This window comes from Octopus sinensis, linkage group LG28 (assembly GCF_006345805.1).
Source record: "Octopus sinensis linkage group LG28, ASM634580v1, whole genome shotgun sequence".
Lineage (NCBI taxonomy): Eukaryota > Metazoa > Mollusca > Cephalopoda > Octopoda > Octopodidae > Octopus > Octopus sinensis.
The window spans coordinates 4,355,470-4,382,718 of NC_043024.1; the positions used below are offsets into that span (position 1 = coordinate 4,355,470).

At 39.1% G+C, this 27,249-nt stretch overlaps 6 protein-coding genes across 6 annotated transcripts in view; 2 read left to right on the forward strand and 4 right to left on the reverse strand.

The window, feature by feature from the left end:
• Nucleotides 1–5,049, reverse strand: part of LOC115225604 (zinc finger protein 345-like) — a 20,924-nt gene extending 15,875 nt beyond the window's left edge. The window contains exon 1 of the mRNA XM_029796528.2: nt 4,687–5,049. Coding sequence (XP_029652388.2) covers nt 4,687–4,731 — 45 coding nt within the window. The 5' untranslated portion in view covers nt 4,732–5,049. The remainder of the gene's footprint in view (nt 1–4,686) is intronic.
• LOC118768372 (zinc finger protein 431-like) overlaps nt 1–27,249 on the forward strand; it is a 139,436-nt gene that overhangs the window by 58,808 nt on the left and 53,379 nt on the right. The window lies entirely within an intron of this gene.
• LOC118768295 (zinc finger protein 85-like) lies at nt 13,350–15,783 on the forward strand. Its single transcript, XM_036514481.1, has 3 exons — nt 13,350–13,435; nt 14,118–14,378; nt 14,715–15,783. The coding sequence occupies exons 1-3, from the start codon at nt 13,350–13,352 to the stop codon at nt 14,785–14,787; spliced, it is 420 nt and encodes a 139-aa protein (XP_036370374.1). The 3' UTR covers nt 14,788–15,783.
• LOC115225605 (uncharacterized protein K02A2.6-like) lies at nt 18,128–20,864 on the reverse strand. Its single transcript, XM_029796529.1, has 2 exons — nt 19,169–20,864; nt 18,128–18,930 (listed from the first exon to the last, which is right to left on the reverse strand). The coding sequence occupies exons 1-2, from the start codon at nt 20,862–20,864 to the stop codon at nt 18,128–18,130; spliced, it is 2,499 nt and encodes an 832-aa protein (XP_029652389.1).
• LOC115225606 lies at nt 21,380–22,108 on the reverse strand. Its single transcript, XM_029796530.1, has one exon. It carries the CDS (start codon nt 22,106–22,108, stop codon nt 21,380–21,382), a length of 729 nt encoding a protein of 242 aa, XP_029652390.1.
• On the reverse strand, nt 24,637–27,243 carry LOC115225607 (zinc finger protein 271-like; the record flags this gene model as incomplete). Its single annotated transcript, XM_029796531.2, has 2 exons — nt 24,637–26,057; nt 26,226–27,243. Coding segments are annotated over 2 exons (1,485 nt in total), but the record flags the coding sequence as incomplete, so codon positions are not given.

Genomic DNA, 27,249 nt, shown 5'->3' on the forward strand with positions numbered 1-27,249 from the left:
TTGTATTCTTGTATACAAACAGCTTCTGTGACCTGTCTCAACATTGCATCGGTGGGATGTGTTGATAGGATGTTCAGCTTAAGTTTCCCTAAGGATCCCTTGTGGCAGTCTACAGCATGTTGGTAGAAGATGGAGTTTGGCTTCCTTTCAATGTAGTTGACCAGGTGTTCTTTGAACCTATCATTGATACTTCTAGAAGTCTCACCTATGTATGACTCTGGATTAGTCGCGCAAGCTCCTTCTTGGCACTCAATTTGGTATACAGTGCCCTTAGTTTTGCAGTTTACATGAGGATTTGTCGAACATACTGCACAATTACTTTGACAGGTGATTCTATCAAATGGATATGATCTGCATAATGCCGATTTGATAGTCCTACCCGTCTTTTCTACAACTTTAACTTTTAGGCCAGTAGTGCGCAGGATTTTCTTGAATGCCTTACTTAGCTCGTCCTTAGGTGTGGCGTAAACGAACATTACTCCGTGAAATTTCCTGTTATCATACCAAGTAACGTTTCTCATCATTTTGTTGGTGTCCCTCTCTAACCTGTTCCAGAACTTGTTGCGGTACAGGGGGCATATACCGTTTTCGTCGTCCCTTAGAATGCGTCCGAATCTAGCTTTCGCTCTCTTGTACACTCCGACTCTATCGTCTTGTGTATATCCGGAGCGTTGCATTCAGAATATGTAGTGCTGGATGTGTTGTTGTCGTTCTTGTGGTTGGCATAGTGGTGATACATTCCTCATTGCTCTAATTAAGTCTGCCACTAGGATGTTGAGTTTGGCAGTTTTCGACATAGCTGAGTCACTACGGATTACTAGTGGATTAGCCATCGGTTTATGATAGTGTGAGTGGAGTATACAGGGTTTTATGGTTCCATTAACCATAGCATCTTCTATCCATAGCTCAGTATCTAGGACAGGTAATCGTTTACTGGGGTGTTTAGAGGGTTAGTCTATGGTAACTTTTATACTACTGTGGATAGAGTAAGCTATGTGTTGTATAGATGTCATCACCTGTTCTTCACTTGGTAGAGGGCCCATAACTGTGTCTGTATTATATTTCACAACAAGGTTAATGTCGTCGACGTAACGAGTACATAGCCAAGTGGATGTTACGGTTTGCTAGGCACTGTTTAAAATGTTTGTCCCACCATACCATGAAGAGGTTTGCAACGTCACCGGCAATCCCCACTCCAATAGCACCGCCTTTCGTCTGCTTATATAGTTTGTTGTCAAACTTAAAAATATGTGTTTTAGCGTAATTCTCAGGCTGACACCGATAGCATGTGCGATGGTGGTTCTAATGTCGTGTGCACTTGAAGGTGGGTAGTCCGGTTTCGTCCATCCCTGCCAGCGCTCACAGTGAGTCTTCCTGTATGCTGAGGTAATGGTAGGTGGTCTACCTCGTTTGTTACGGGTGGGACAAGCATATAGAAGGTTATTGCGCGACAGGTATTCATTGGTACACGTCAGGGCCAGGAAGAGCCCTAGTTCATATACATCCACATTCTTAAATATCATACCACTCTCACTAACCATTTCTATACATTTATCGACAGCAAAGTCTACATCGATGGAGGGATATAGTGATACCACATCCATGCTACCTACGATGTGGTTCCTAAGGTCACACGTGTTGTTGCATTCGCGGATCCTGCTAAGGAGGTCCTCAGTAATGTCACATACATCCGCAGATAGCTTTATTAATGGTCGTAGGAATTGTGAGAGAAAATATGATATTTTGTGGTTGTTTGCATTGTTGGCACCACAAACGGGTCGGGTGGGTGGCCCAAGTATATGATCCATATGGCTCTTATGATCTTTGCGAAGGCCATATAGGGGTGGGATTTCGTTGTTGGTGGTTAAGAAGTTGTTAGCTGTGCGCTTCTCCGACTGGAGAATTATACTCCACATCCCCATGTGAGCATTAATGATTTTTTCGTTCTCGATATATTCGAGTGTTGTAGTTTCTGTCATGTCTCTGATGTGTGGTTGCATGTTCGAAATGTAATTAGATATATTGTCAACAGACATCCTACCTGATTTGTCAGTTGGGAAACATACAATCTCTCTGTTTTTGATGCGATTTTTTAATTTAAGGTCTTTCTTAACTCTGGTGTTAAGATCGTGGGTCTTATTTACTGATCGTTCTTGTATATGCCTTTGGGTGTAATTAGAGAAGGCTGATAGAAACTTGGATTTAGTAAGGGTAAACTTCGCTTCCAAAGCAGCGTCAGTATAGGGTGATCAGTTTTACCCATTCAGAAAACGGGATTTTGTGCGTGACACCACATGAAGTGAACTGAAAACAAACGAAATATTTACGGGATTCTTCTTTACGTACGCCATATGAACACTCGTATTAAGTTGTCCAGAAAGGTCTGAGTGTTTTTTTGAAGCTAAATTTTTCAATGCTTCATTGAATACACCAGAAACGTAACAGTTAAAACTATGGCGTTGCTCGAAGTGGTAATGTATCTTGTCTTTGTTCCTCACCAAAATTCCGTTTATCTTTCGTTCTGGTTACCCTTTAATGATATTTGAAATGGATAACCAAAAATTTTATATTCACGTTATAATGCTTTTCTTAAAGAAAAAATGTGAAAATGCTGCAAACACTTTCAAAAACATTTGTAAAGTTTGTGATGATGCTGCAGGTGAATCAACTGTTCGAAGCTGGTTTGCGAAATTTAAAACTGGAGAGTTTAGCTTGGAAGACGACAGTCGCAGTGGAAGATCTTCAAAATTGGATGTGGATGTTTTGAAGGCAAAAATCGAAGAAAATCTAATATCAAGACTAAAGATCTTGCAGAGGAGTTGAAAGTTCTTCAAAGTATGGCTGATGAACACCTTGTGAAGCTAGGATACATTTCTTGCTATAATGTAATGGGTCCCTCACAAACTCTCAGAAAAGGATTGCTTGGAGCAGTATTCTGTTTGTGATATGTTTTTGAAATGGAATGAAAGCCTGCCTTTTTTTAAACGACTTGTGACTGGAGATGAAAAGTTATCCATTGAAAAGTGAAAGAATTTGGGAAACGATGATCACTTAATGCATTTTATATATAAATTTATATACTTTATACACACTTTTATAGACTTAATACACAGCAATCATAAAATATTCACTCTTATTTTTCACTTCTCCTATAAACAGAAAAAACTTTGCATGGTCACAATTTTTTTATCTAAAAACCGAAAATTGTATAGTAAATACATTATTCTCTATGTAAAATATAGGGGTCACAATTTCATGTGGGTAAAAGTTTAACGCAACATGGCATACACTGAAAACCACATCAGTGGTAACTTATAAGCCAAGGCAATGTGTCACATTTTAATTTGTAGGAAATATAAAAATCTTGTTTAATTAAAATAATTACTTTGCCCTACGCACCCACCAGCACTGATGGACAGAAGCATGGAAAAGTGAATGTTAAATGATGATGATTATCAGCATTGTAGTGATATAGTTCCTCATTCCGTATGAATGCATTTATGATTTCATAATTGATCATTTTCATAGATTGATTCAACACAAATATCAAGAGCATTGAGAGAGGAGGGTGAATTAATTATACAGTCATAGTAATATGAAAAATATTACATCTTTCATATTAATATGACTGCATAATTAATTCACCATTTTCAAAGAATGATTAAGCACTGATATCACAGTGATACGATTTCCCTTGTCTGTCAATGTTCTTCTGATTCCTTAATGGATCGTTTCAAGTGAAAGATTTTCTATAGATATCCCAGTAATATAGTTTCTATTTTCTGTGGATGTCATCATCATCGTTTAACGTCCGCTTTCCATGCTAGCATGGGTTGGACAGTTCAAGTAGGGTCTGGGAAGCCTGAAGGCTGCACAAGGCCAGTCTGATCTGGCAGCGTTTCTACAGCTGGATGCCCTTCCTAACGCCAACCACTCCGTGAGTGTACTGGTGCTTTTTACGTGCCACTAACACAGGTGCCAGGTGAGGCTGGGAACGTCTGGCAACAGCCACGATCGGATGGTGTTTGCTACGTGCTACCAGGACGGAGGCCAGCTGATGCGGTGCTGGCTACGGCCACGTTCAGATGGTTCTCTTATGTGCCACCGGCACTGGTACCACAACTACAAAGTCCATTGATGTTGATCGATTTCAATTTGATTTTATGAGATACGAGCTTGTCCTTTTGAGATGTTATAAACAAATATCAGTGTTACGGATCCACTTCATAAGGAATGCACTTGTGTTTAACTAAGCAAGGATTTTGTGAGAATTATTTACCACACATATCACAGTGATTAGGATTTTTTTACAGAACGAATAAACTTGTGTCTAGTTAAATGCCAACTTTCAGAAAATGATTTACCACAGATATCACAGTGATATGGTTTGTCCCCTGTATGAATACGTTTGTGAATAGCTAAGCTATGAGCACGAGGGAATGATTTACCACGCATATCGCAGTGCTATGGTTTCTCTCCTGAATGAACCCGTTTGTGTCGATTTAAGTAACTGCCATCAGAGAATGATTTACCACAGCTATCACATTGGTATGGCTTCTCTCCCGTATGTGTACAATTGTGCTGAGTTAAGTAACTGCTATGAGAGAATGATTTATCACAGATATTACAGGAATATGGTTTCTCCCCTGTATGAAATAGTTTGTGTGCAGTCAAGTTACTGCCAACAGAGAATGATTTACCACAGATACTACAGTAATATGGTTTCTCCATTGTATGAATATGTTTGTGGTCTGTTAAGTTACTACTTTCAGAGAATGATTTATCACAGATATCACAGTGGAATGGCTTCTCACCTGTATGAATACGTTTGTGCTTAGTTAAGCTACCGCTATGAGAGAATGATCTTCCACAGATATCACAGGTATATGGTTTCTCTCCTGTATGGATACGTGTGTGTTGAGTTACGCTATCGCTTTGAGAGAATGATTTACCACAGATATCACAGGTATATGGTTTCTCTCCTGTATGAATACGTTTGTGTTTCGGAAAGCTACTGCCACCAGATAAAAATTCACCACAAATATCAGTGATATGGTTTCTCCCCAGTGTGAATACGTTTGTGTCTAGTTAAGTTACTGCCAAAAGAAAATGATTGACCACAGATATCACAGTGATATGGTTTCTCCCCTGTATGAATTTGTTTGTGTTGATTGAATTTACCTTCTTCTAAGAATGACTCTTTGCAGATGTCACAGTCATATGATGATTTTCTTAATTCTTCCGACATTTCTTCAAGGAAAATATAATCAATCCTTCAAGTTGTACAGATCAACAACTTTTCAAAAATATTTCTCCTCTCACCAAAATTTATGGATATTTTTCTTCTTTTTGCTTTTATAGTTTATTCCAAACAAATTTCACTTCTCTTACATTTCTTCTAAATGTGATCAATGCCAATATTTAAAAATGTCGCAAATACTCTTTGTAAATCCATCAAAGTATATTTAAAAGAGAAAATTATCTCTTGCACATTTCAGACACAGAAGTAAAGAAATGCTTTCTATCTCGGAGGAAATATTTTACTGTAATTCAGCAATGTTTTATAGAAGCAGGATTATATGTTTGTAGAATATCTTTGCAGAGTCTTTCAAACATGATACATATTGATGATTCTTTAAAAGTAAAAAATACTTTTTAGCCAATTTCATGTGATTTTCTGAAAGAAAAGAAAAAATAATATAAGATATAGAATATGTTTAAAAGGTAGATATTCAAAAGTGCAAATTTATAACATTTCTATTTTGCTAAATTGTAGAAGTATTAAACTTATCCAATCTCATCATTTTTAAGAAGTTTCTATCATAGAGTGGACACATGTATTATAATAACAACTCCTAGACACACCAATGAAGCAGAAAAATCTGTGACAATGTATTAATGTAAACACAAAGAGTGGTAGGACCAACTGCAGTACAGAAAAGGACATTACATGAATTTTATTGTGAACACCCGGGGATGTCATGACTGAAAGCTTTGATGGGGAGTCATGTGTCCTATTTTTTCCAGTAATAACGTATCCTATTAATTAGATTGTGCACTCGAAATACTGAAACGAAAATAACACCTCCTGGACATTGCGTCTGTCCTAGACACACACCAATATACATGTCAATGACACAGGCAGGGGCTCTCTCATTGGTTCGATTGTGTGATGAGATTTTTTAACACATGTAGGATCTATTCGGTTTGAACGGCAGTTTTTAACATAATTTCTAGGTAACTAAAAAATTTTAAACTTCGTATACTGGTAGAATGTGTTTATAAAACATCTTTTTCTCTTGGCTTTATTGAGAAAATTCTATACTTTGTAAGATATCTGTTGTTTTTTCTTCAATTTCTGCAATTTTAACCAATCAATGACGTCCATTGAGGTAAAAAAAAAAACATTCTGTGCTGTATGAATATGTCCCTCGTTTAAGAAACAGATTGTGTTTGTTTACATTTGTGAAGAAAAAAAGATACCCTTCCTCCCAACCGTCGCCCTAAAACAGATTGAAATGCAATAGATCGATACTAGGGTCATAATTATGGGTGACAATTTCATATGACACCGCTAGAGTATAAAGACAAGACTTAGTTCCCCTTGTTCAGAGTTAATTCTTCCTCATTGTCTCGGTACACCTCTTTCATCTGCGTTTTGAGAATTTTGCTGCCTTTTGTTGAGAGAGTTCGATTTTTGTTCATCGTTGTTTGTGAATTGTTACTCGTGAATTGAACTGTTGTCCGTTGTGTAACAGTAATTTTCGCCCTACGGGACAGAAAATTCTGTGTTTAAACATTGCCATTACCTTCGAGGTAATATTTTTGAAACATTTTTTGAGAAATGGATTTCGACTTGGCGTCGAAGAGTGACTTTCCCGTGATGGGAAAAGGTGAACCAAAGGATACCGAAGTCAAAAAACAGTCTTTTTCGGCCGCAGTGGGCGGAACCATAATGGATGTAGAATTTAAGATTGAACAGTTATTCGAATTTCGGAACTTAGTAAAAATGGAAGGCAATGAAATTAAACTGGTACCACCGCAAGCGAAGGTACAGGAAATAAAGGCAAAGACAGTTATATACAAAGTTTATAGCTACAAAGAATATGGGGAAAAGAACAGCTAAACTGCTGGTAGAGGATATACCGAGAGGGTATGACATAATGTGGGTAGCAGCGGCGGTCCTGCACAATGTAGAGCGGGAAATTTCGATTCTACAGATGAGAAGGAAAGAGGAGGTACGCTGGAAGGGACAGACGCTAGAACTCCTCGTTCAAGCAGAAAATAAGATACTGGAAAACTTACCCGATAGGGTATTTAATGAGGATGGAACTTCAATGAGAGTGTCAGTGGAGGGGCGCAGACCTAGGTGCTTTAAATGTGGCGAAAAGGGTCACGTTCGCTCAAACTGTTTAAAAAAAAAGAAAATCAACGAAGCCCCTCCTCAAAGTGTTTCAAACACTGAAAGGGAGAAGGCGGAGAAAGAACCCAAGACAGCGATAAGGAAAGAAACCGAAACGGAGGATTTTAATGAACAAATGGAATATACACAAGTGACACACAAAAGAAAAAAAGATAACACCCTGGACTACCCTCCCCAAACAAGGAAAAAATCAGCAAACACCGCAGACACACATATAAAGCAAATTCCCCAGCCCTATCCCCACGGCACTGTATTCATTGGAACACAGTTTGCCAAGCCCCTCCCCATAAAACAAGATTTGAAAAAATTTTTTTTTTAAATTGATAAAATTATAGCATTTGAAGAGAAGAACGATAGGGTGTACAAATATTTTAAATTTTCCAAATTTAAACTATTCAGCAAGGCTACAGACACAAAAGCAACCACTCGCTTCGCAAAAATAAAGGAAGACGAGTGGAAGGAAGAAACACTGCAAGAACATTTGAAGAATAGACTTATAAGAGATGTAACGAAGGAAGTACTGGAGGGTAAACTTATTATAACCCCGGCAACCACACCTACCCAGAGCCCGGTGGCAACGCCGGTTAAGAGCCCTGCAGCTACGACCACAAGAGAGGAAGAAGAGGAAGCGGGCAGATTTAAACTGTCATGCTCCCTTTCTCAACCGTAAGTTCATTTATTTTTTCTCTCACCGACAATGGCTAAGCTGGGTTGTGTGAATGTACGTGGAATGGGGTCGAAATGGAAACAAATTTGTTTCCTGAACGACCTCACGACACATGGAGTGGACATAGCTATTGCAACCGAGTCCAAGATGAACAGGGCCCAAGCGTTCTCGCCTCTTCTAAATGGTTTCGAGAAATTTATTTCTCCTAGCCGAGGAAGAGGAAGAGGCGTGGCAGTCCTTATCAGGAAGAGCTTGGACTTGCAGGTAAGTACTGTCTTTCTGGACCCAGAAGGCAGGCTGGTTGTTCTGGATGTGACCCACGTAAGTAAACAGTCTTTCAGGTTGGTAGCTGTCTACGCTCCGAATGAGTGTAGGCAGGCGGGATTTTTTCGGAATCTGGAGCCCTTTTTAGCGACGTCGAAAACGGTAGTCTTAGTAGGGGACTTTAACACTGTCCTTGAAGCGCGGGTCGACAGTGTTGGCTCAACCAATAGGAAGGGAACCCTAGCCTCAAGGGTCTACTAGAGAGCTTTGATCTAGTGGACCGTTACCGACTGGATGAGCCGAGCGTTCCACAGTGGACGTGGAGTAACAACGACGGCTCACACAGATCGTATATAGATAGGATATTCGTTAAAAAAAGAGATAAGGATACGTTTAGTTGTCCACAGTTTCACATTGTGCCTTACACGGATCACAAATTTGTGACGTGTAGGATGCAATTAGATAAGTGTCATAGACAGGGACCCGGGTACTGGAAGCTGAAGAAGGCTATTTTGAATTGTGAAGACTTCCGTACCCGGATTAAGGTGTTAGTACAGAGGGCATTGTGTGGCACCATCATTAACAATAGATGGTGGCACTCCCTCAAAAGAGCCATTCGTTCAGAGTCCATTAGATTTAGCAATCAGCTAAGGTTAGATAGGTCTAGGATAGAGGACGATTTAGTTAAGAATCTAAACGAGGCAATGGAAGCTGGCTCTGCATCCGGAGTGATGGCGGCAAGGACGGTATTGTACCGTCACCTTAACTCCAAACACGAAGGTTGCAGAGTCAGAGCTAAGCTACGCGCTGGGAAACGAGAAGGTATTAACGTTGCCGGATGGGCCCGTCGAGTGGAGAGTCAGAGAGGTAACAAAGCCTCAATCAAGTCTTTAACTGACGAACAGGGACAAAAGATCTATGGACAGGAGGAGATGCAAAAGTTTCTTCACCAGCATTTCGCCCGTGTGTTCGGGGGTGGTGTGGCGCCGGAGTGGGGGAGGGCCTTAAAGGACTTCCTGGCCGGCGGACCGCGGCTCTCGGGGCGTGAGGTGGAGTGCTGTGAAGAAGCGATCACTCCCGCGGAGATAGAGGGGATACTGGCCAGATGCGCCGGGGAGAAGTCGCCGGGGTTGGATGGTCTGCCCTACGAGTTTTACCAAAGTATGCCGGACTTGTTCGGGGGAATATTGGAAGGCGTCTACACGAACTGGCAGCAGAATGGGAGAATTCCCAGTTCTGTAAGCCGGGGAGTGGTGACGCTAATCCAGAAAGACCCGAGCAAGGGGGATAACATTAGTAATTACAGGCCCATAACTCTACTTAATGTAGAGTTAAAGATTTTGGCCAAGGTGTTGGCAAAAAGGTTGACGGTTGTCGTGGAGAAACTTGTAGGGAAAGCAGACATGTGCAATTCCAGGCAGGTCGATCCAGGACAATCTTCACCTTATACGCTACACCTTAGATAGGGTGGGTAAATTAACCGGCAAGGGCGGGGTAATGGTACATTTAGACCAAAGTAAAGCGTTCGATAGGGTAGACCATAAGTACCTGGCGATGGTACTCGAACTGGCTGGACTGGGCCCTGAATTTCACGGGTAGATCTCCGCTATGTATAGCGGCATCAAGTCCACCGTCCAGATAAACGGTTACCTAACGGAACAGTTTTCGATCAAATGTTCAGTTCGTCAAGGGTGCCCCTTGTCACCACTTTTGTACGTGTTGGCTCTCGAGCCATTGCTGCGAAAGTTGGAGAGGCTGGGAAGTAACCCGGATGAGATCGGAGGTGGGAGAACGGTTACTGCTTATGCGGATGACGTCACCCTCATCGTGTCCAATGAGGCCCAGCTACCTTGTGTAGAAGAGGCTATCAGAGGATACAAGGTGGTGGCAGGAACAAGGGTTAACAAGGACAAGTCGGTTGTCTTGCGCCTCGGCACCTGGAGGAGCAAGTCGATAACGTCCAGTGTCGTGGGACACTGGACGGATGGCCCTGTTAAGTTGCTAGGAGTTTGGTTTGGGCCAGACTCCCAAACGGAGAGGAATTGGAGTGAGGTGCCGGGCAAGGTGGAGGCCATAGTACGGACCTGGTCCGGAAGGCTTCTGTCCTTGAAAGGAAGGGCGGGGGTGGTACAGATGTTCATTGCATCTGTAATCACTTACCGCCTGACCGTTGTCCCTTGCCCCGATTCATGGCTTAGCAAGTTGGAACGAATCCTTTTCCGCTTTTTGTGGAAGGGAGGAAAGCCACTTGTGAAGCGCTCCGTTTGCTGCCAGGAACCGTTAAAGGGTGGGTTAGGAATGCCTTGGTTGATGATGCGCAGACATGCGATTAGGCTGAAGCATCTCTGGCACCACCTGGAGGGTGATAAGGTGTGGAGTCCGCTGGCAGGGGAATTTTTCCCGAGACCGGCCTCCTTAGTGAATTTTAAACCCGGTCGCATCAAAAGACGGAATCTGCTTTTATGGCAAAAGGAGTGCCGACAGGCACTCACGCTGATCTACAAGGCGGGCAAGGCCGGCTGCGGAAATACCACCTCGGTATTTTATAGCAGGCTGGTAGAGGCAAAGAACGACGACGTCCTAGGAGGGGCTCTGGGGTTTGACGAAGACCAGCTTACCAACCTGTTTAAAAAGACTTTCAGGACGGGGTATTTGGATAATTTCCAAAGATCCCTGGCCTGGCAGTGTTATAGGAATGCTTTACCTGTTCGCGAGAAGTTATCGCGGCACGGAATTTCAGTGCCACCGACGTGTCCAAGGTGCGAGTTGGACGATGAAACCGTCCAGCACGCTTTTGTACACTGTCGGAAGTTGTCCGACTTGATAAGTTACGCAGAACACGTGTTATCGCATCTGGGACGAGTACAGCTGTTGGCTGAGTCTATGATTAAGATGATACCGCCAACTGGACTCTCGAAGGAAGGTGAGGCATGTTTTCACTGCACGGTTGCAGTAGTAAAAGAATGCATGTGGCGAACAAGAATGGAAGGAGTCGCGATAGGATCCTTTGTCTCGGGCCCCGGCTTGCTCACTTACTTCAGATATCATCTGAAGAGCAAAATGGGGCTGGAAAAGAGGATCTTACCACGGGGTGTGTATGAGAAAAGATGGAAGGAAGTGGAAAAAAAGGTGGGTGTCAGAAACCCAGCTTAACTATGGAGGGAGGAGAGGAAACAAAAGCTGCGGGGCCTTATAAATTGCCGGGGTTTAAAACATCGGTAAGATCGCAAGTTTAAGTAATGTTATAATATTCTATTGGTCATGTAAAGGACAATTTACAGACGAATTTTTATAATGAATAATCCAAATGTTATGGAAAATTTTTAATCGAACCACTTAACTGTTTTTTGCATGTATGTCCTGTATTTGTCCTTCTATGTAATGATTGTATAATCGTAATAAAGAAATTAAGAGTTAATTCTTCCTAATTTTGTTGCTCCGTATGCATGTGTATTTCTTGCTCAGTTCCACTTTACAACTGATATTTAAGAGAAAATCTAATTAAATAGACACATGATTGGTAATTAAGTGTCTAAAGAAATAGATGCAGCATTTTTTTTATTATGTTGACCTGTTAAATATTAATATTCGTCGTAAAAATTCTCTTGAAGCTGTCACTGTCCACTCTAACTTTTCACTCATTCAACATATTCTCATATTTTCATCGTTGACTCTCTCTGAATATATATTACTATGTAAGTATATTTCTATTGTATATGTATCATATTACGTACGTCTGTTTGTTTCGATGTGTTGAGTAAGTTACAAGAAAGAATCTCACTAAACAAAGACGAAATAGCGGAGGTAAAGGGCATGGACCGCACCTACCTTTCCCTAATTTTTTTGCGATGGAAACCCACTTTTTCAACTTCGGTGAGGCTGTTCTTTCAATACTTTCGTTGTGTTCTCCTTTACATTCAGATATTTCATTGCATCTTTCGTTATTTCCTATATTATTTGTTAACGTCAGATGGATACCTTGTGTAGATAACTTTTCTCTTTCTTCCTCACATGTAAATTCCGCGGGAAAATTACGATGTAATTTGTAAGACATGCGGAATGTATAAAAATACGAGTGTGCACTTGAAATACTGAAACGAAAAGTAAATTTTGTATATACAAGAAATGGAACGGATTTTATTTAAAACCTAGGAAGTCTTTATTTCTGGAGGTTCTTCTCTATCATTACAACTTACAATTAATATCTATTTTTCAAGGGAATCTTTCTTTAAGCACCCAATGTAACCGCTTATCACATTTTTATTTTGGGGAAATTTTCAGAAAATTTCTGCTGTACATGCAAGGATTCAAATGGTTATGAAACCAACAAAGAAGGGAAAAAACCGATTGAAGAGCAATTTAGCTGTTATTTATCGCGCACCCCACGACCACCTGATACCTTCCGAGTTTCTTTCTCACTCTTACGTGCTAATGTTTTTCAATATCTTTTTTCACATAAACACATTCAATGGTCCGTTGTTGGGATTTAAGGCATTATATATGAATTGCACTCTGTATTTTTATGTCATTTTCAATTAATTACCTAAGATATCCTTTTCTCTCTTCGTAATACATATATATTTAAATTCAAATTACGATGAATTTAAAAGTAAAGAAAAAAAACGAGAATAATTTAATGTTAAAACTAAATCATTTGCCCCCATTGAGAAGGATTGTCACCAATTTCCTTCTCCACCTCAACCAATAATTTTTCCTACATCAAAAATTCCCCACAAAAGATTTTGATGCTGTTAGTCATCCATACTAATTATTTACTGACTGTTATTCATGTTTCATGTAACACAGAATATTGACATTAAGCTGCCTGTATGTGTGTATTTATATATTTATAAATGTACGGAAAGAGGCAGGGGAGGTGTGATATCTCTTTTACGACACATGACTGAGATTAAAACATCAGATATCTAGTATTATTGACATGTATATTGGTGTGTCTATGACAGACTTAATGTCCAAGAGATGTTATTATACTACATGTGTCTACACCCTGATATAAACTTCTTGAACACAGAGAAATGGGATAAGTTTAATAGTTCAGATAAAGAATTACTTCTACGATTGCACTTTTGGATATCTGCCTTTTAAACATACTTGATATCTTATATTATTTTTTCTATTCTTTCAGAAAATCACATGAAATTGGCTAAAAAGTATTTTTTACTTTTAAAGAATCATCAATGTGTATCATGTTTAAAAGACTCTGCAAAGATATTCTACAAACGTATAATCCTGCTTCTATAAAACGTTGGTGAGTTACAGTAAAATATTTCCTCTGAGAGAGAAAGCATTTCTTTACTTCTGTGTCTGAAATGTGCAAGAGATAATTTTCTCTTTTAAATATACTTTGATAGATTTCCAAAGAGTATTTGCAGCATTTTTAAATATTGGCATTGATCACATTTAGAAGAAATATAAGAGAAGTGATATTTGTTTGGAATAAACTATAAAAACAAAAAGAAGAAAAATATCCATATATTTTTGTGAGAGAAGAAATATTTTTGAAAAGTTGTTGATCTGTACAACTTGAATGTTCAGTTTTATTTTTCATGAAGAGATGTCGGAAGAATTATGAAAATCATATGACTGTGACATCTGCAAAGAGTCATTCTTAGAAGAAAGTAAATTCAATCAACACAAACAAATTCATACAGGGGAGAAACCATATCACTGTGATATCTGTGGTAAATCATTGTCTCACAGGAATACCTTAACTCAACACAAACGTATTCATACAGGGGAGAAACCATATACCTGTGATATCTGTGGTAAATCATTCTCTGATGGCAGTCACTTACCTCGACACAAACTGGTTCATACAGGAGAGAAACCTTATCATTGTGATATCTGTGGTAAATCCTTCACTTCAGGAAGTAACTTGACAACTCACAAACACATTCATACAGGGGAGAAACCATATCACTGTGATATCTGTGGTAAATCATTCTCTGGAAATAGCGACCTAACCACTCACAAACGTATTCATACAGGGGAGGAACCATACTCCTGTGATATCTGTAGTAAATCTTTCTCTCAAAGCAGCAGCTTAACTAAGCACAAGCGTGTTCATACAGGCGAGAAACCATATCGATGTGATATCTGTGGTATATCATTCTCTCGAAACACTACCCTAACTAAGCACAAACGTATTCATACTGGGGAGAAACCATATCACTGTGATATCTGTGGTAAATCATTCTCTGCTGGCAGTCACTTAACTAAACACACACGTATTCATACAGGGGAGAAACCATATCACTGTGATATCTGTGGTAAATCATTCTCTAATCACAGTGTCTTAACTCAACACAAAAATATTCATACAGGGGAGAAACCATATCACTGTGATATCTGTGGAAGATCATTCTCTGTAAGCAGTAGCTTAACCAAACACAAGCGTATTCATACAGGGTAGGAACCATAACCTTGTAATATCTGTGGTAAATCATTCTCTCAGAACAGTGGCTTAACTCAACACAAACGTATCCATACAGGGTAGAAACCATACCCCTGTGATATCTATGGTAAGATGTTCTCTGGAAACAGTCACTTAACTATACACAAATGCATTCACACTCAAGAAAAATCAATTCACAGTGATATCTGTGGCATATCATTTACACAAAATCATTTCCTATTTAAACAGAAGTCTTTCCTTATGAAGTGGGTCCATAACACAGTGATATTTGTTGTATAACATTTCCTCAGAAGGACAAAGGACGTATCTCATAAAGACATCCACAGAATATAGAAACTATATGAATGTGACATCTATGGTAAATCTTTGACATGAAATCATCCATTATTGAATCAAAAGAGCATTGACTGAGGAAGGAAAACATATCACTGTGATGTTAAACCTGAATCATTCTATCAAAATGGTGAATTGTTTGTACACAGTCCTATTAATATGAAAGATATAACTGTAACCTAAGCTATCCGTGCTAAATCAATCTATGAAGATGGATCAATTATTGAAATGTAAATGCATTCATACAGAAGAGGAACCACGATGATGATGATCCTCATCATTTAACATTCTCCTATTCATGCTTCTGTGGATCAGATGGAATTCATTGATGGAGATTTTCTACATCTGGGTCCCTTTCTTGTGACCAATCTTCACCTGTTTCCAAGCAAGGAAATATTTTCCCTGGTGAGACATATTTTACGCAGAGGACTAGAAATGAACAACTGCACAAGTATGACGGTCATGATGGCCCTTTACGAACATCACATAATATCTGGACAAGGGTACAGACACATACACACACACTCACATAAACTGTTGTATGTCTCAAGAATTTCTCATGGGAAATATATGTTACATGTTTTCTACACATCAAAAAGTTTGTGATTCCTATTAGGAAATGAAACACATGTAATGCTGAATAAATAATATCAAACTTTTCTCCAGTTTCCTTATGTGATTTGTAATTACCTTGCAAAAAATATTATCCAAACGTCCCACAAAAATAATGTACGTGTATATATGTAATCACAAGCTTGTTTGTTCAACTGGTGTATTTACGTTAGTTAGAGTAGTGGGGTGAGGGAGGAGGGAAAAGTAAAGGAAGGTGGTCTTATAATAATTCTGCTTGTCATTACGTTACTTAGGTCGTCAGTAATACTTTCATCTGATTGGAGAGAAAGTGGGAGAGAGAGAAGCATGCATGACGTGATAGGGGGACATATTTAGTTGAAGGTTGTGATATAGAGGAGAGTTAGAAATATAATTTTAGAAGGTGGGTGATGTTCTGATGGAGAGATTAAAGAAAGGTAGAGAGAGACAGATGATGGTGGTGGTTGTGATGGTGAATACAGAGTGAAAAGTAATGTTTTTTTTTTTACTTAAACTAAGTTTTTTTACAACACCTACAAATTGAAATGTGTATTGGCTCTCTGACCCATCACCTTGGCTTAGAAGTTACCACTGATGTGGTTTTCAGAGTAAGCCAAGTTACATTAGATTGTGACCCCTATATTTTACATATAAGGTCATTTCTTTAGTATACACTTCTCGTCTTTTAGATAAGAAATTGTGCCCATGTAAATTTTAAAATGTAATTTTTTTACTGTTTATGAGAAAACTGGAAAAATATGAGCGAATATTTATTTTATGATTGCTGTGTCTATAAAATTGTGCATAAAGTGTATTAAGTAATTACCGTATTCCAATTTCCTTCAGTTTTCAGTGAATAGCAGATGAGTGACTATCTTTTGATGCAGACACAATACAGGCTCCACTTTAGAGTGTTTTGGTTTCAGGAATAACCCAATCCATTGCCTCACTAGACACCGAAGCTGTGACTAGTGACCGGGACCTTTTGTTTTTGGATAATGGATAAACAGCTAAAAGATTATATAAATATATATTTATAAAATTAAAGACTTAAATCTGTACAAGATGCAAAGCAAAAAGAAAAGAATTCAATTAAGAATGCATCTGGTGAAAGAATATTGGTTTAAAAAACATACGACATAAAAATGATAACAATGAAGACTATAAGGAATATGAGGGAGATAGGGTGAATCCTTTCTTTTTGATAATGGTCGGGCATTGTCTTGTTGGAAGACTAATGCTTTTCTGTTGGTAATCTCCAGCCGCAGTTCTTTGATTTTTTGGTTCAAATTAGCCAGTTGACGACAGAACACATCAGAATTAATGGTCTGGTTTTATGGGAGAAGGTCATAATAAACAATGCCTTTATGATCCCACTAAACACAAAGCACAGGTGTGTTGCCATGGATATTCATCTTTGGTTGCTTGGGGGATATTTCTGCAAACTCCAGGATCAGTTTTGCACAACATTAAGCATGCAATCCATTTTTCATCTCCAGTCACAAGTCGTTTCCAAAAAAGGGCATGCTTTCTTTCCATTTCAAAAGCATATCCCAAAAGGAATACTGGTCCCAGCAATTCTTTTCTGAAAGTTTCAAGCACCCATATATTAAAGCAAAGAGTAAGATAGAGAGAAGCGTACATGATATGAGATAGGGGGAACATAATATTACCTGGTTAAAAAAATTAGTTGAAGTTGATGATATAGAGAAGTTAGCAATATAATTTTAGCAGAGTGGTGATGTTCTGATGGTAAGATTTGAGGCACAAAGAGAGAGAGATGATGGTTGTGGTGGAGGAAATGGTGATGGACAGTGCATAGTTAAAAGTAATTTGATTTTTAATTGAACTAAGTTTTTTATATCACGTATTTGCAGAATCGTATGAATTTCCGTGTAAAAAGCACAAAATCACAATTATTTGATATTTCACACCCCTTTTTTTACATGAACAAAATGACAGCTTCCAAATATTGTTTTCTAAATCGGTAAGAATGATTAAACTTTAAACCAAAGTAACTTTAAAAACTTTTTGTGGAAGAAGCAAATTAACTGATGGAATTCAGCACGGAAAATTATAGGGATACCTCAAATACTGAAATTTTCACTACACTCGAACATTTCCACACGTGGCCGCAAACGGAAAAGATCTGGTAGGGTTGATGCTAATAACAATAATAGTGATTGTTATGTGTTATTTCGTTCTTATGGGATAGACAACTCAATACGAAGCATAGTTATTCTTTTACGTGTTTATTTACTTTTTTATGTTACACGAACTGCGCTACATTCAGCGCAGTGACACCTATATATCTCTTGTGTCGTCCACAATTGCATTCACGCAATGAAAACCAAATTGAGAATAATTAAATTAATCATAGCAGTTTTTTGAAAGTTCATGTATATTTTTTTCTTTAATGGTATCGAACTGGTGGCAGGATGTTCTTTCTCCCTCTGGTGGATCTTGTGCTTCGCACCGGTGTCTGAGTTGTGTTGTTGGGCTGCTGATGATGGGTGGTTGGTGCCCACTGGGATGATGATTCTGTGGGTGTTGTCACTGATGCAGCAGGTGTTGTACACGTTGTCCTCAACAGCTTTGGTGTTGGGCGGATGTGGGCCCTGTTGCATCTCAGCTGCCCACCAGATTCCGTTACTATTATATATGATCTTGGGGTTTCAGCTCTACTGACAACCTGTGCTGGAATCCATGCTTTAGTTATGGGATCTTCAGTATGCACGTGTTGTCCTCCAAGTATCTCAGGTAAGTATTGTGAATGTCTGTTGTAATATTTCTGTGATTGTTCTCGAGTGGCTGCTAACTTTGCCCTTGTCTCTTCCTGGTCAATAGGAGGTTGGATCTTAGTTGGCAGGGTAGTTTTGTACTTCCTGCCATTCAGCAATTCTGCTGGGGATTTCATGTCAGCTCTCAGTGGTGTCGCTCGTAGGGACAGAAGTGCCAGGTGTGGGTCTTCCTTAGTCTCTCGGCATTTCACTAGTGTTCTCTTCACTGTCTGCACCTGTCTTTCTATAAACCCATGACCTTTGGGGTAGAGTGGAGATGAGGTTGTAATATTGAACCCATACTCATCGGCTAGCTTTTTGAATTCTTGCGATGTGAACTGGGTTCCATTGTCACATATGATCTGCTCTGGTATTCCTTGCTCTGCTAGAAGTCCTCGAGCCACTGTAGTGATTGTTTTGGCTCTCAGGTCTTTCACTTTTCTCACAAATGGAAATTTGGAGTAGTAGCAGGCCATTATCAAATACCATTCTTGGCTGTCTGTGAACAGATCTACTCCAATAGTTTGCCATGGCTTTCATGGGATGTCACTAGATATCATTTCCTTCTTTTGTTGTGAATTTCTGTACTTTTGACATGTGGCATGTAGAAACTGTCTTTTCTATGTCTTTGTACATGCCTACCCAATACACTGCTGACTTGGCTCAGAGCTTGCATTTCTCCATTCCTAGATGCCTTTGGTGGATCTTGTCAAGAATCTCTTTTTGCATTGACTTGGGTATGATTATTCGGGATCCAGCCATCAGGATTCCATTCTCCACTGATATATCATCATGGATGGTCCAATATTCACGAATGAGGGGCTGCACCTGATGTCTCTTTTCTGGCCACCCCTGAATCACCATCTGAGTAAGGAGCTGGTGTTCTTCATCTTTACTGGTCTCCTCTTTGATTTCTGCTAGCTTTGTAGTCGTTACATTTACAATGTGATGGACCTTTATGCTTAGTCCTTCCATCTCCTGTTTATCATGTGAGGATAGTCTGGAAAGAGCATCCGCCAATATCAGGTCTTTTCCTGGCTTGTACCTGATATCATAGTCGTATGTTTGAAGCCTTAACAGTAATCTTTGCAGTCCGGCTGGTGCTTTCGTCAGGTTTTTTCTATGTATTTGTTCTAGCGGGCGATGGTCTGTTTCAATATTGAAATGTCTGTCATACAGGTATGTATGGATCTTTTCACATCCATATACTACTGTCAGGTGTTCCCTTTCAATATTTGCGTACCTTGTCTCTGTGGGTGAGAGAGCTTTCGAGGCATATGCAATGGGTTTACCTTCCTGTAACAGTGCTGCACCAACTCCCCTCATAAAAGCATCGACTTGGAGTGTTACTGGTTTGCGTCTGTCATAGTATTGCAGAGTTGTCTCCTTACTGATGAGCTTTTTGATTGCTTCGAAATCCTGTGTGTGTGAAGCACACCAATCAAACTCTACGTCATCTTTGTTTAGTTCTCGGAGATTTGCAGTGTGATCGGCCAGCTTGGGTATGAAGGCTCCCATGTAGCGAATGAGTCCCAGGAAGCTCCTGAGTTCCTTCTTGTCTTTAGGTTCTTTAATGTCTCTGATGGCTTCCACTTTAGTGGGGTCTGGTTTAACTCCCTCTGCAGAGTATATAATTCCAAAGAATTTGCACTCCTTTGCTTTGATCACACACTTGTCTGCATTGAGTTTGATGCCTGCTTGTCGGGTTTTCTCCATAGCTTCATGTAAATTGAAGTCATGTGTGGTCTCATCCTTGCCATGCACTTGGATGTCATCTGCTATTCCAATTGCTCCCTTGCAGCCTTGGTAGGTCTCATCTATTCGGCACTGGAAAACATCTTGGCTCACCTTCAATCCAAATGGGAGTCGGTTGAATCGATATCTGCCAAATGGTGTGTTGAAGGTAGTGAGCATGGATGACTCTTTGTCTATCTTTACATTCCAGTACCCATTACTGACATCCAGTTTGCGAAATAATCTGGACCCAGCCAATGATGGTGTGATTTCTTCAAGGGTTGGAATTGGATGGTACTCTCTTTTTAATGCCTTGTTCAGGTCCCTTGGGTCGAGGCATATCCGTAGGGTACCATTGGGTTTTTCCTTGATTACAATTGAATTCACCCTGTCTGTTGGTCGTGTCACTTTGGTGATTATTTCTTTTTTTTCCATTCTGTCCAACTCTGTCTTCAGCTTCACTTTTAGTTCTAGAGGGACGCGGCGAGGTGGGTGAACAATTGGTTTGATATTGGGGTCGACTGTTATATGGTATCGACATTTCACAAAGCACCCGACTGTATTGTCAAAGCATTCAGGGTACATGCTTATCAGTTCCTCTTTGTTTGTTAATGGTGGTCGGTCTTTGATAGGCATATCTCTGTCAATCCTGCTCGGAGTTGCCTTCACTTCACCATTGATTGACACAATATTTAGCTTTCTGCAGGTATTGAGTCCAAGAATTGATTGTTTTTCCTTCGTGTGTCCCTGTGATTGTTGTTTTGCCCAGTTGTGGAATCCTGGTACCTCCGTACGCAGTGAGGATTACATCACTTGGAGTGAGGATTCCTTCTTTGACTTTATCCTCTTGTGTCATGTGTTCTGGGAACACCTTTTTGTGGAGGTTGACAGGCAAGATATCACTCTGGGCTCCAGTGTCAATCTTCAGCCTTAAGTCAATGTTTATTCGTTTCTTGCCAGACTTCTTTTGTATTCTTATTGTTGTGTATGCCTCATTTTTTCTCTGGTCGTCATTCCCCATCTCATGCACATTTATTGTGCCAACTGCCAAGAATTCCTTCTCTGAGGTGTTTTGTTCCTGTAGTTGTGCATGTATATCTCTTTGTCTTCTCTTTGAAAATTGGGGCTTGTATTTCTGGGATTTTTTTAGTCTACACATTTTTTTCCCAGTGGTTAGGTTTTCCACATGCTTTGCAGTGTGTACCGAATGCAGGACATTTCTTCCGGTTGTCGAACTCATGCTCTGTACCACAGTACTGGCATGTTCTTTGTTTGCGGGTATGTTTCGTCCTGTGCCTAGATACAATATCTACACTGCTGCCTAGTGAGCTTGTTTGTAAGGTAAGTGAGGCCATTTGTTTGGTAGTGGCTTCGAATGCTCTTGCAGTGTCTACTGCTTCTATCAACTGGAGAGCGTTCTTACCTATGAGAGATTTCTGAACTTCTTTATGAGCACACCCCCATATTAATTGGTCAACAATTCTTTCGTCCTTATCTTTAAATTTGCATTTTTCGGCAACGTTCTTCAGTCTGGACAGGAAATTGTAAATCCTTTCTTGTGGGTCTTGTTTCAGGCCCTGGAATTCGTATCTGTGAATTCTATGGTTCGATCTGGGCTCTAGGTGCCTTTCAAATTTCTCTAAAAGTGTGTCTGGGTTATTGCAATCCGATTCTGACATGTCCCAGCTATTGAATAGGTCTAGACCTTTTTCGACCGTCCATAAAAGGCTTACCTTTTCAACTTCAGACGTGCCTTTCAGGAAACTTTTGAAAGCTAGTTGAGTTTTCTGCTTGAATTTCTTGAACGCTTCCATGATATCATTGGAGTCCCAGTTCATGTTCAGATGTAGATTCATCTGTACGGTGACGGAGGTCGCCATTTTGGATTCTCGTGTATGTGTGTCCGAAGACAAAGCGATGTTTTGTTTGTTAATTTCTGGTTCGTTGTGTTTCTGTTTTGTTGTAAAGGCACAGTTTCCGATTAATTATCCCACCGCTGCCACCATGTTATGTGTTGTTTCCTTCTAATGGGATAGACAACCAATATGAAGCCATTGTTATCGTTTACGTGTTTATTTACTTTTTCATGTTACACGAACTGGACTACATTCAGCGCAGCGACACCGATATAACTTTAGACACAGCGTAGTAATAATTATAAAATAGTGCCAAAAGCGGGGACGCATTCCAAACACGCACGTGGCTCTACTTTATAGATTTGGTATTTTGTGAAGAGATTTCTTCAATATTCGGCTTCATCACTATTATTGTTATTATCACCAACCCTTTTCCGTTTTGCGACCACGTGTGGAAATATTCGAGTGTAGTGAAAATTTCCATACTTGAGGTATCCCTATAATTTTCCACACTATATTCCATCAGTTAATTTGCTTCTCCACAAAAAAATTTTTTTAAAAGTTACTGTGGTTTAAAGTTTGATCATTCTTACCCATTTAGAAAACAATATTTGGAAGCTGTCATTGTGTTCATGTAAAAAAAGGGGGGTGAAATATCAAATTATTGTGATTTTGTACTTTTTACACGGAAATTCATGATTCTGCAAAGACGTGATATAAAAAACTTTGTTCCACTAAAAGACAAATTACTTTTAACTATGCACTATCCATCACCATTTCTTCCACCACAACCATCATCTCTCTCTTCGCCTTGAATCTTACCATCAGAACATCACCACTCTGCTAAAATTATATTGCTAACTTCTCTATATCATCAACTTCAACTAACTTTTTTAACCATGTAATAAATATTATGTTCCCCCTATCACATATCATGTACGCTTCTCTCTGTCCCTCTTTCTATCTTACTCTTTGCTTTAATATATGGGTGCTTGAAACTCTCAGAAGAGAATTGCTGGGACCAGTATTCCTTTTGGGATATGCTTTAGAAATGGAAAGAAAGCATGCCTTTTTTTGGAAACGACTTGTGACTGGAGATGAAAAATGGATTGCATGTTCAGCCAAACTGATCCTGGAGTTTGAAGAAATATCCCCCAAGCAACCAAAGATGAATATCCATGGCAACAAACCTGTGCTTTGTGTTTGGTGGGATCATAAAGGCATTGTTTATTATGACCTTCTCCCATAAAACCAGACCATTAATTCTGATGTGTTGTCGTCAACTGGCTAATTTGAACCAAAATATATCAAAGAACTGCGGCTGGAGATTACCAACAGAAAAGCATTAGTCTTCCAACAAGACAATACCCGACCATTGTCAAAAAGAAAGGATTCACCCTATCTCCCTCATATTCCTTATAGTCTTCATTGTTATCATTTTTATGTCGTATGTTTTTTAAACCAATATTCTTTCACCAGATGCATTCTTAATTGAATTCTTTTCTTTTTGCTTTGCATCTTGTACAGATTTAAGTCTTTAATTTTATAAATATATATTTATATAATCTTTTAGCCGTTTATCCATTATCCAAAAACAAAAGGTCCCGGTCACTAGTCATGGCCTCGGTGTCTAGTGAGGCAATGGATTGGGTTATTCCTGAAACCAAAACACTCTGAAGTGGAGCCTGTATTGTGTCTGCATCAAAAGATAGTCGCTCATCTGCTATTCACTGAAAACTGAAGGAAATTGGAATATGGTAATTACTTTATACACTTTATGCACAATTTTATAGACACAGCACTCATAAAATAAACGTTCGCTCATATTTTCCCAGTTTTCTCATAAACAGAAAAAAATTACATTTTAAAATTTACATGGGCACAATTTCTTATCTAAAACATGAGAAGTGTATACTAAAAAAATTACCTTATATGTAAAATATAGGGGTCACAATTTAATGTAACATGGCTTACTCTGAAAACCACATCAGTGGTAACTTGTAAGCCAAGGTGATGGGTAAGAGAGCCAATACACATTTCAATTTGTGGGTGTTGTAAAAAAACTTTGTTCAAGTAAAAAAAAAACGTTACTTTTCACTTTGTATTCACCATCACAACCACCACCATCATCTGTCTCTCTCTACCTTTCTTTAATCTCTCCATCAGAACATCACCCACCTTCTAAAATTATATTCCTAACTCTCCCCTATATCACAACCTTCAACTAAATATGTCCCCCTATCACGTCATGCACGCTTCTCTCTCTTCCTGTCCCACTCATGGCCTTATCCTTTCTCTCCAATCAGATGAGAGTGTTACCGACGACCTAAGTAACGTAATGACAAGCAGAATTAATATAAGACCACCTTCCTTTACTTTTCCCACCCTCTCACCCCACTACTCTAACTAACATAAATACACCAGTTGAACAAACAAGCTTGTGATTACATATATACACGTACATTATTTTTGTGGGAGGTTTGGATAATATTTTTTGCAAGGTAATTACAAATCACATAAGGAAACTGGAGAAAAGTTTGATATTTATTCAGCATTACATGTGTTTCATTTCCTAATAGGAATCACAAACTTTTAGATGTGTAGAAAACATGTAACATATATTTCCCATAAGAAATTCTTCAGACATACAATTGTTTATGTGAGTGTGTGTGTATGTACCCTTGTCCAGATATTATGTGATGTTCGTAAATGGCCATCATCACCGTCATACTTGTGCAGTTGTTCACTTCCAGTCCTGTGTGTAAAATAAGTCTCACCAGGGAAAATATCTCCTTGCTTGGAAACAGGTGAAGACTGGTCATAAGAAAGGTACCCAGATGTAGGAAATCTCCATCAATGAATTCCATTTGATCCACAGAAGCATGAATAGGAGAATGTTAAATGATGAGGATCATCATCATCGTGGTTCCTCTTCTGTATGAATGCATTTACATTTCAATAATTGATCACTTTCATAGATTGATTTAGCACAAATAGCTTAGGTTACAGTTATATCTTTCATATTAATAGGACTGTGTACAAACAATTCACCATTTTGATAGAATGATTCAGGTTTAACATCACAGTGATATGTTTTCCTTCCTCTGTCAATGCTCTTTTGATTCAAAAATGGATGATTTCATGTCAAAGATTTACCATAGATGTCACATTCATATAGTTTCTATATTCTGTGGATGTCTTTATGAGATACGTCCTTTCTCCTTCTGAGGAAATGTTATACAACAAATATCACTGTGTTATGGACCCACTTCATAAGGAAAGACTTGTTTAAATCAGAAATGATTTTGTGTAAATGATTTGCCACAGATACTACTGTGAATTGATTTTTCTTGAGTGCGAATCCATTTGTGGATAGTTAAGTGACTGTTTCCAGAGAATATCTTACCACAGATATCACAGGGGTATGGTTTCTACCCTGTATGAATATGCTTGTGTTTGGTTAAGTTACTGTGTTGAGAGAAAGATTTACCACAGATATTACAAGGTTATGGTTTCTCCCGAGTATGAATACGTCTGTGTTGAGTTAGGCTACGGCTTTCTGAGAATGATTTTCCACAGATATCACAGGAATATGGCTTCTCTCCTGTATGAACCCGTTTGTGAGTAGTTAAGTTACCGCTTTGATCGAATAATTTACCACAAATATCACAGTGATATGGTTTATCCCCTGTATGAATACGTTTGTGATTTGTTAAGCTACTTCCATCAGAGAATGATTTACCACAGATATCACAGTGATATGGTTTCTCCCCTGTATGAATACGTTTGTGTTTAATTAAGCTACTTCCATCAGAGAAAGATTTACCACAGATATCACAGTGATATGGTTTCTCCCCTGTATGAATACGTCTGTGCTTCGTTAAGCTACATCCATCAGAGAATGATTTACCACAGATATCACAATGATATGGTTTGTCCCCCCCATGACCCCGTCTGTGAGTAGTTAAGTTACCTTCTTGATAGAATGATTTACCACAGATAACACAGTGATATGGTTTCTCCCCAGTATGAATATGTCTGTGTTCAGTTAGGCTACGGCTTTCTGAGAATGATTTTCCACAGATATCACAGGAATATGGCTTCTCTCCTGTATGAACCCATTTGTGAGTAGTTAAGTGACCGCTTTGATAGAATGATTTACCACAGATATTACAGTGATATGGTTTCTCCCCTGTATGAATACGTTTGTGTATAATTAAGCTCCTTCCATCAGAGAATGATTTACCACAGATATCACAGGAATATGGTTTCTCCCCTGTATGAATACGTTTGTGTTTCATTAAGCTACTTCCATCAGAGAAAGATTTACCACAGATATCACAGTGATATGGTTTCTCCCCTGTATGAATACGTCTGTGCTTCGTTAAGCTACATCCATCAGAGAATGATTTACCACAGATATCACAATGATATGGTTTGTCCCCCCCATGACCCCGTCTGTGAGTAGTTAAGTTACCTTCTTGATAGAATGATTTACCACAGATATCACAGTGATATGGTTTCTCCCGAGTATGAATACGTTTGTGCCGAGTTAAGCTATTGCCAACAGAGAATGATTTACCACAGATATCACAGGAATAAGGCTTCTCTCCTGTATGAACCCGTTTGTGTCGAGTTAAGATACTGGTCTGAGAGAATGATTTACCACAGATATCACAGCAATATGGTTTCTCCCCAGTATGAATACGTCTGTGTTGAGTTAGGCTACGGCTTTCTGAGAATGATTTACCACAGATATCACAGGAATATGGCTTCTCTCCTGTATGAACCCGTTTGTGAGTAGTTAAGTTACCGCTTTGATCGAATGATTTACCACAGATATCACAGGGATATGGTTTCTCCCCTGTATGAATACGTTTGTGTTTCGTTAAGCTACTTCCATCAGAGAATGATTTACCACAGATATCACAGTGATATGGTTTCTCCCCTGTATGAATACGTTTGTGTTTAATTAAGCTAGTTCCATCAGAGAATGATTTACCACAGATATCACAGCGATATGGTTTCTCTCCTGTATGAACTCGTTTGTGTCGGGTTAAGCTTTTCTTGTCAGACAATGATTTACCACAGATATCACAGCGATATGGTTCTTGACTTGTATGAATTTCTTGGTGTTTACTGGATTTACGTTTTTCTAAAAACAG

Coding starts and splice junctions, on each gene's coding strand:
- LOC118768295 (XM_036514481.1), top strand. CDS start 13,350: ATGTGTCTACACCCTGATATAAACTTCTTGAACACAGAGAAATGGGAT. Junction 13,436..14,117: donor AAAGAATTACTTCTACGATT/GCACTTTTGGAT, acceptor TACAGGGGAGAA/ACCATATACCTGTGATATCT. Junction 14,379..14,714: donor ACAGGGGAGGAACCATACTC/CTGTGATATCTG, acceptor GAAACCATATCA/CTGTGATATCTGTGGAAGAT.
- LOC115225605 (XM_029796529.1), bottom strand. CDS start 20,864: ATGCCTATCAAAGACCGACCACCATTAACAAACAAAGAGGAACTGATA. Junction 18,931..19,168: donor GCATCTAGGAATGGAGAAAT/GCAAGCTCTGAG, acceptor TTGTGAGAAAAG/TGAAAGACCTGAGAGCCAAA.
- LOC115225606 (XM_029796530.1), bottom strand. CDS start 22,108: ATGGCGACCTCCGTCACCGTACAGATGAATCTACATCTGAACATGAAC.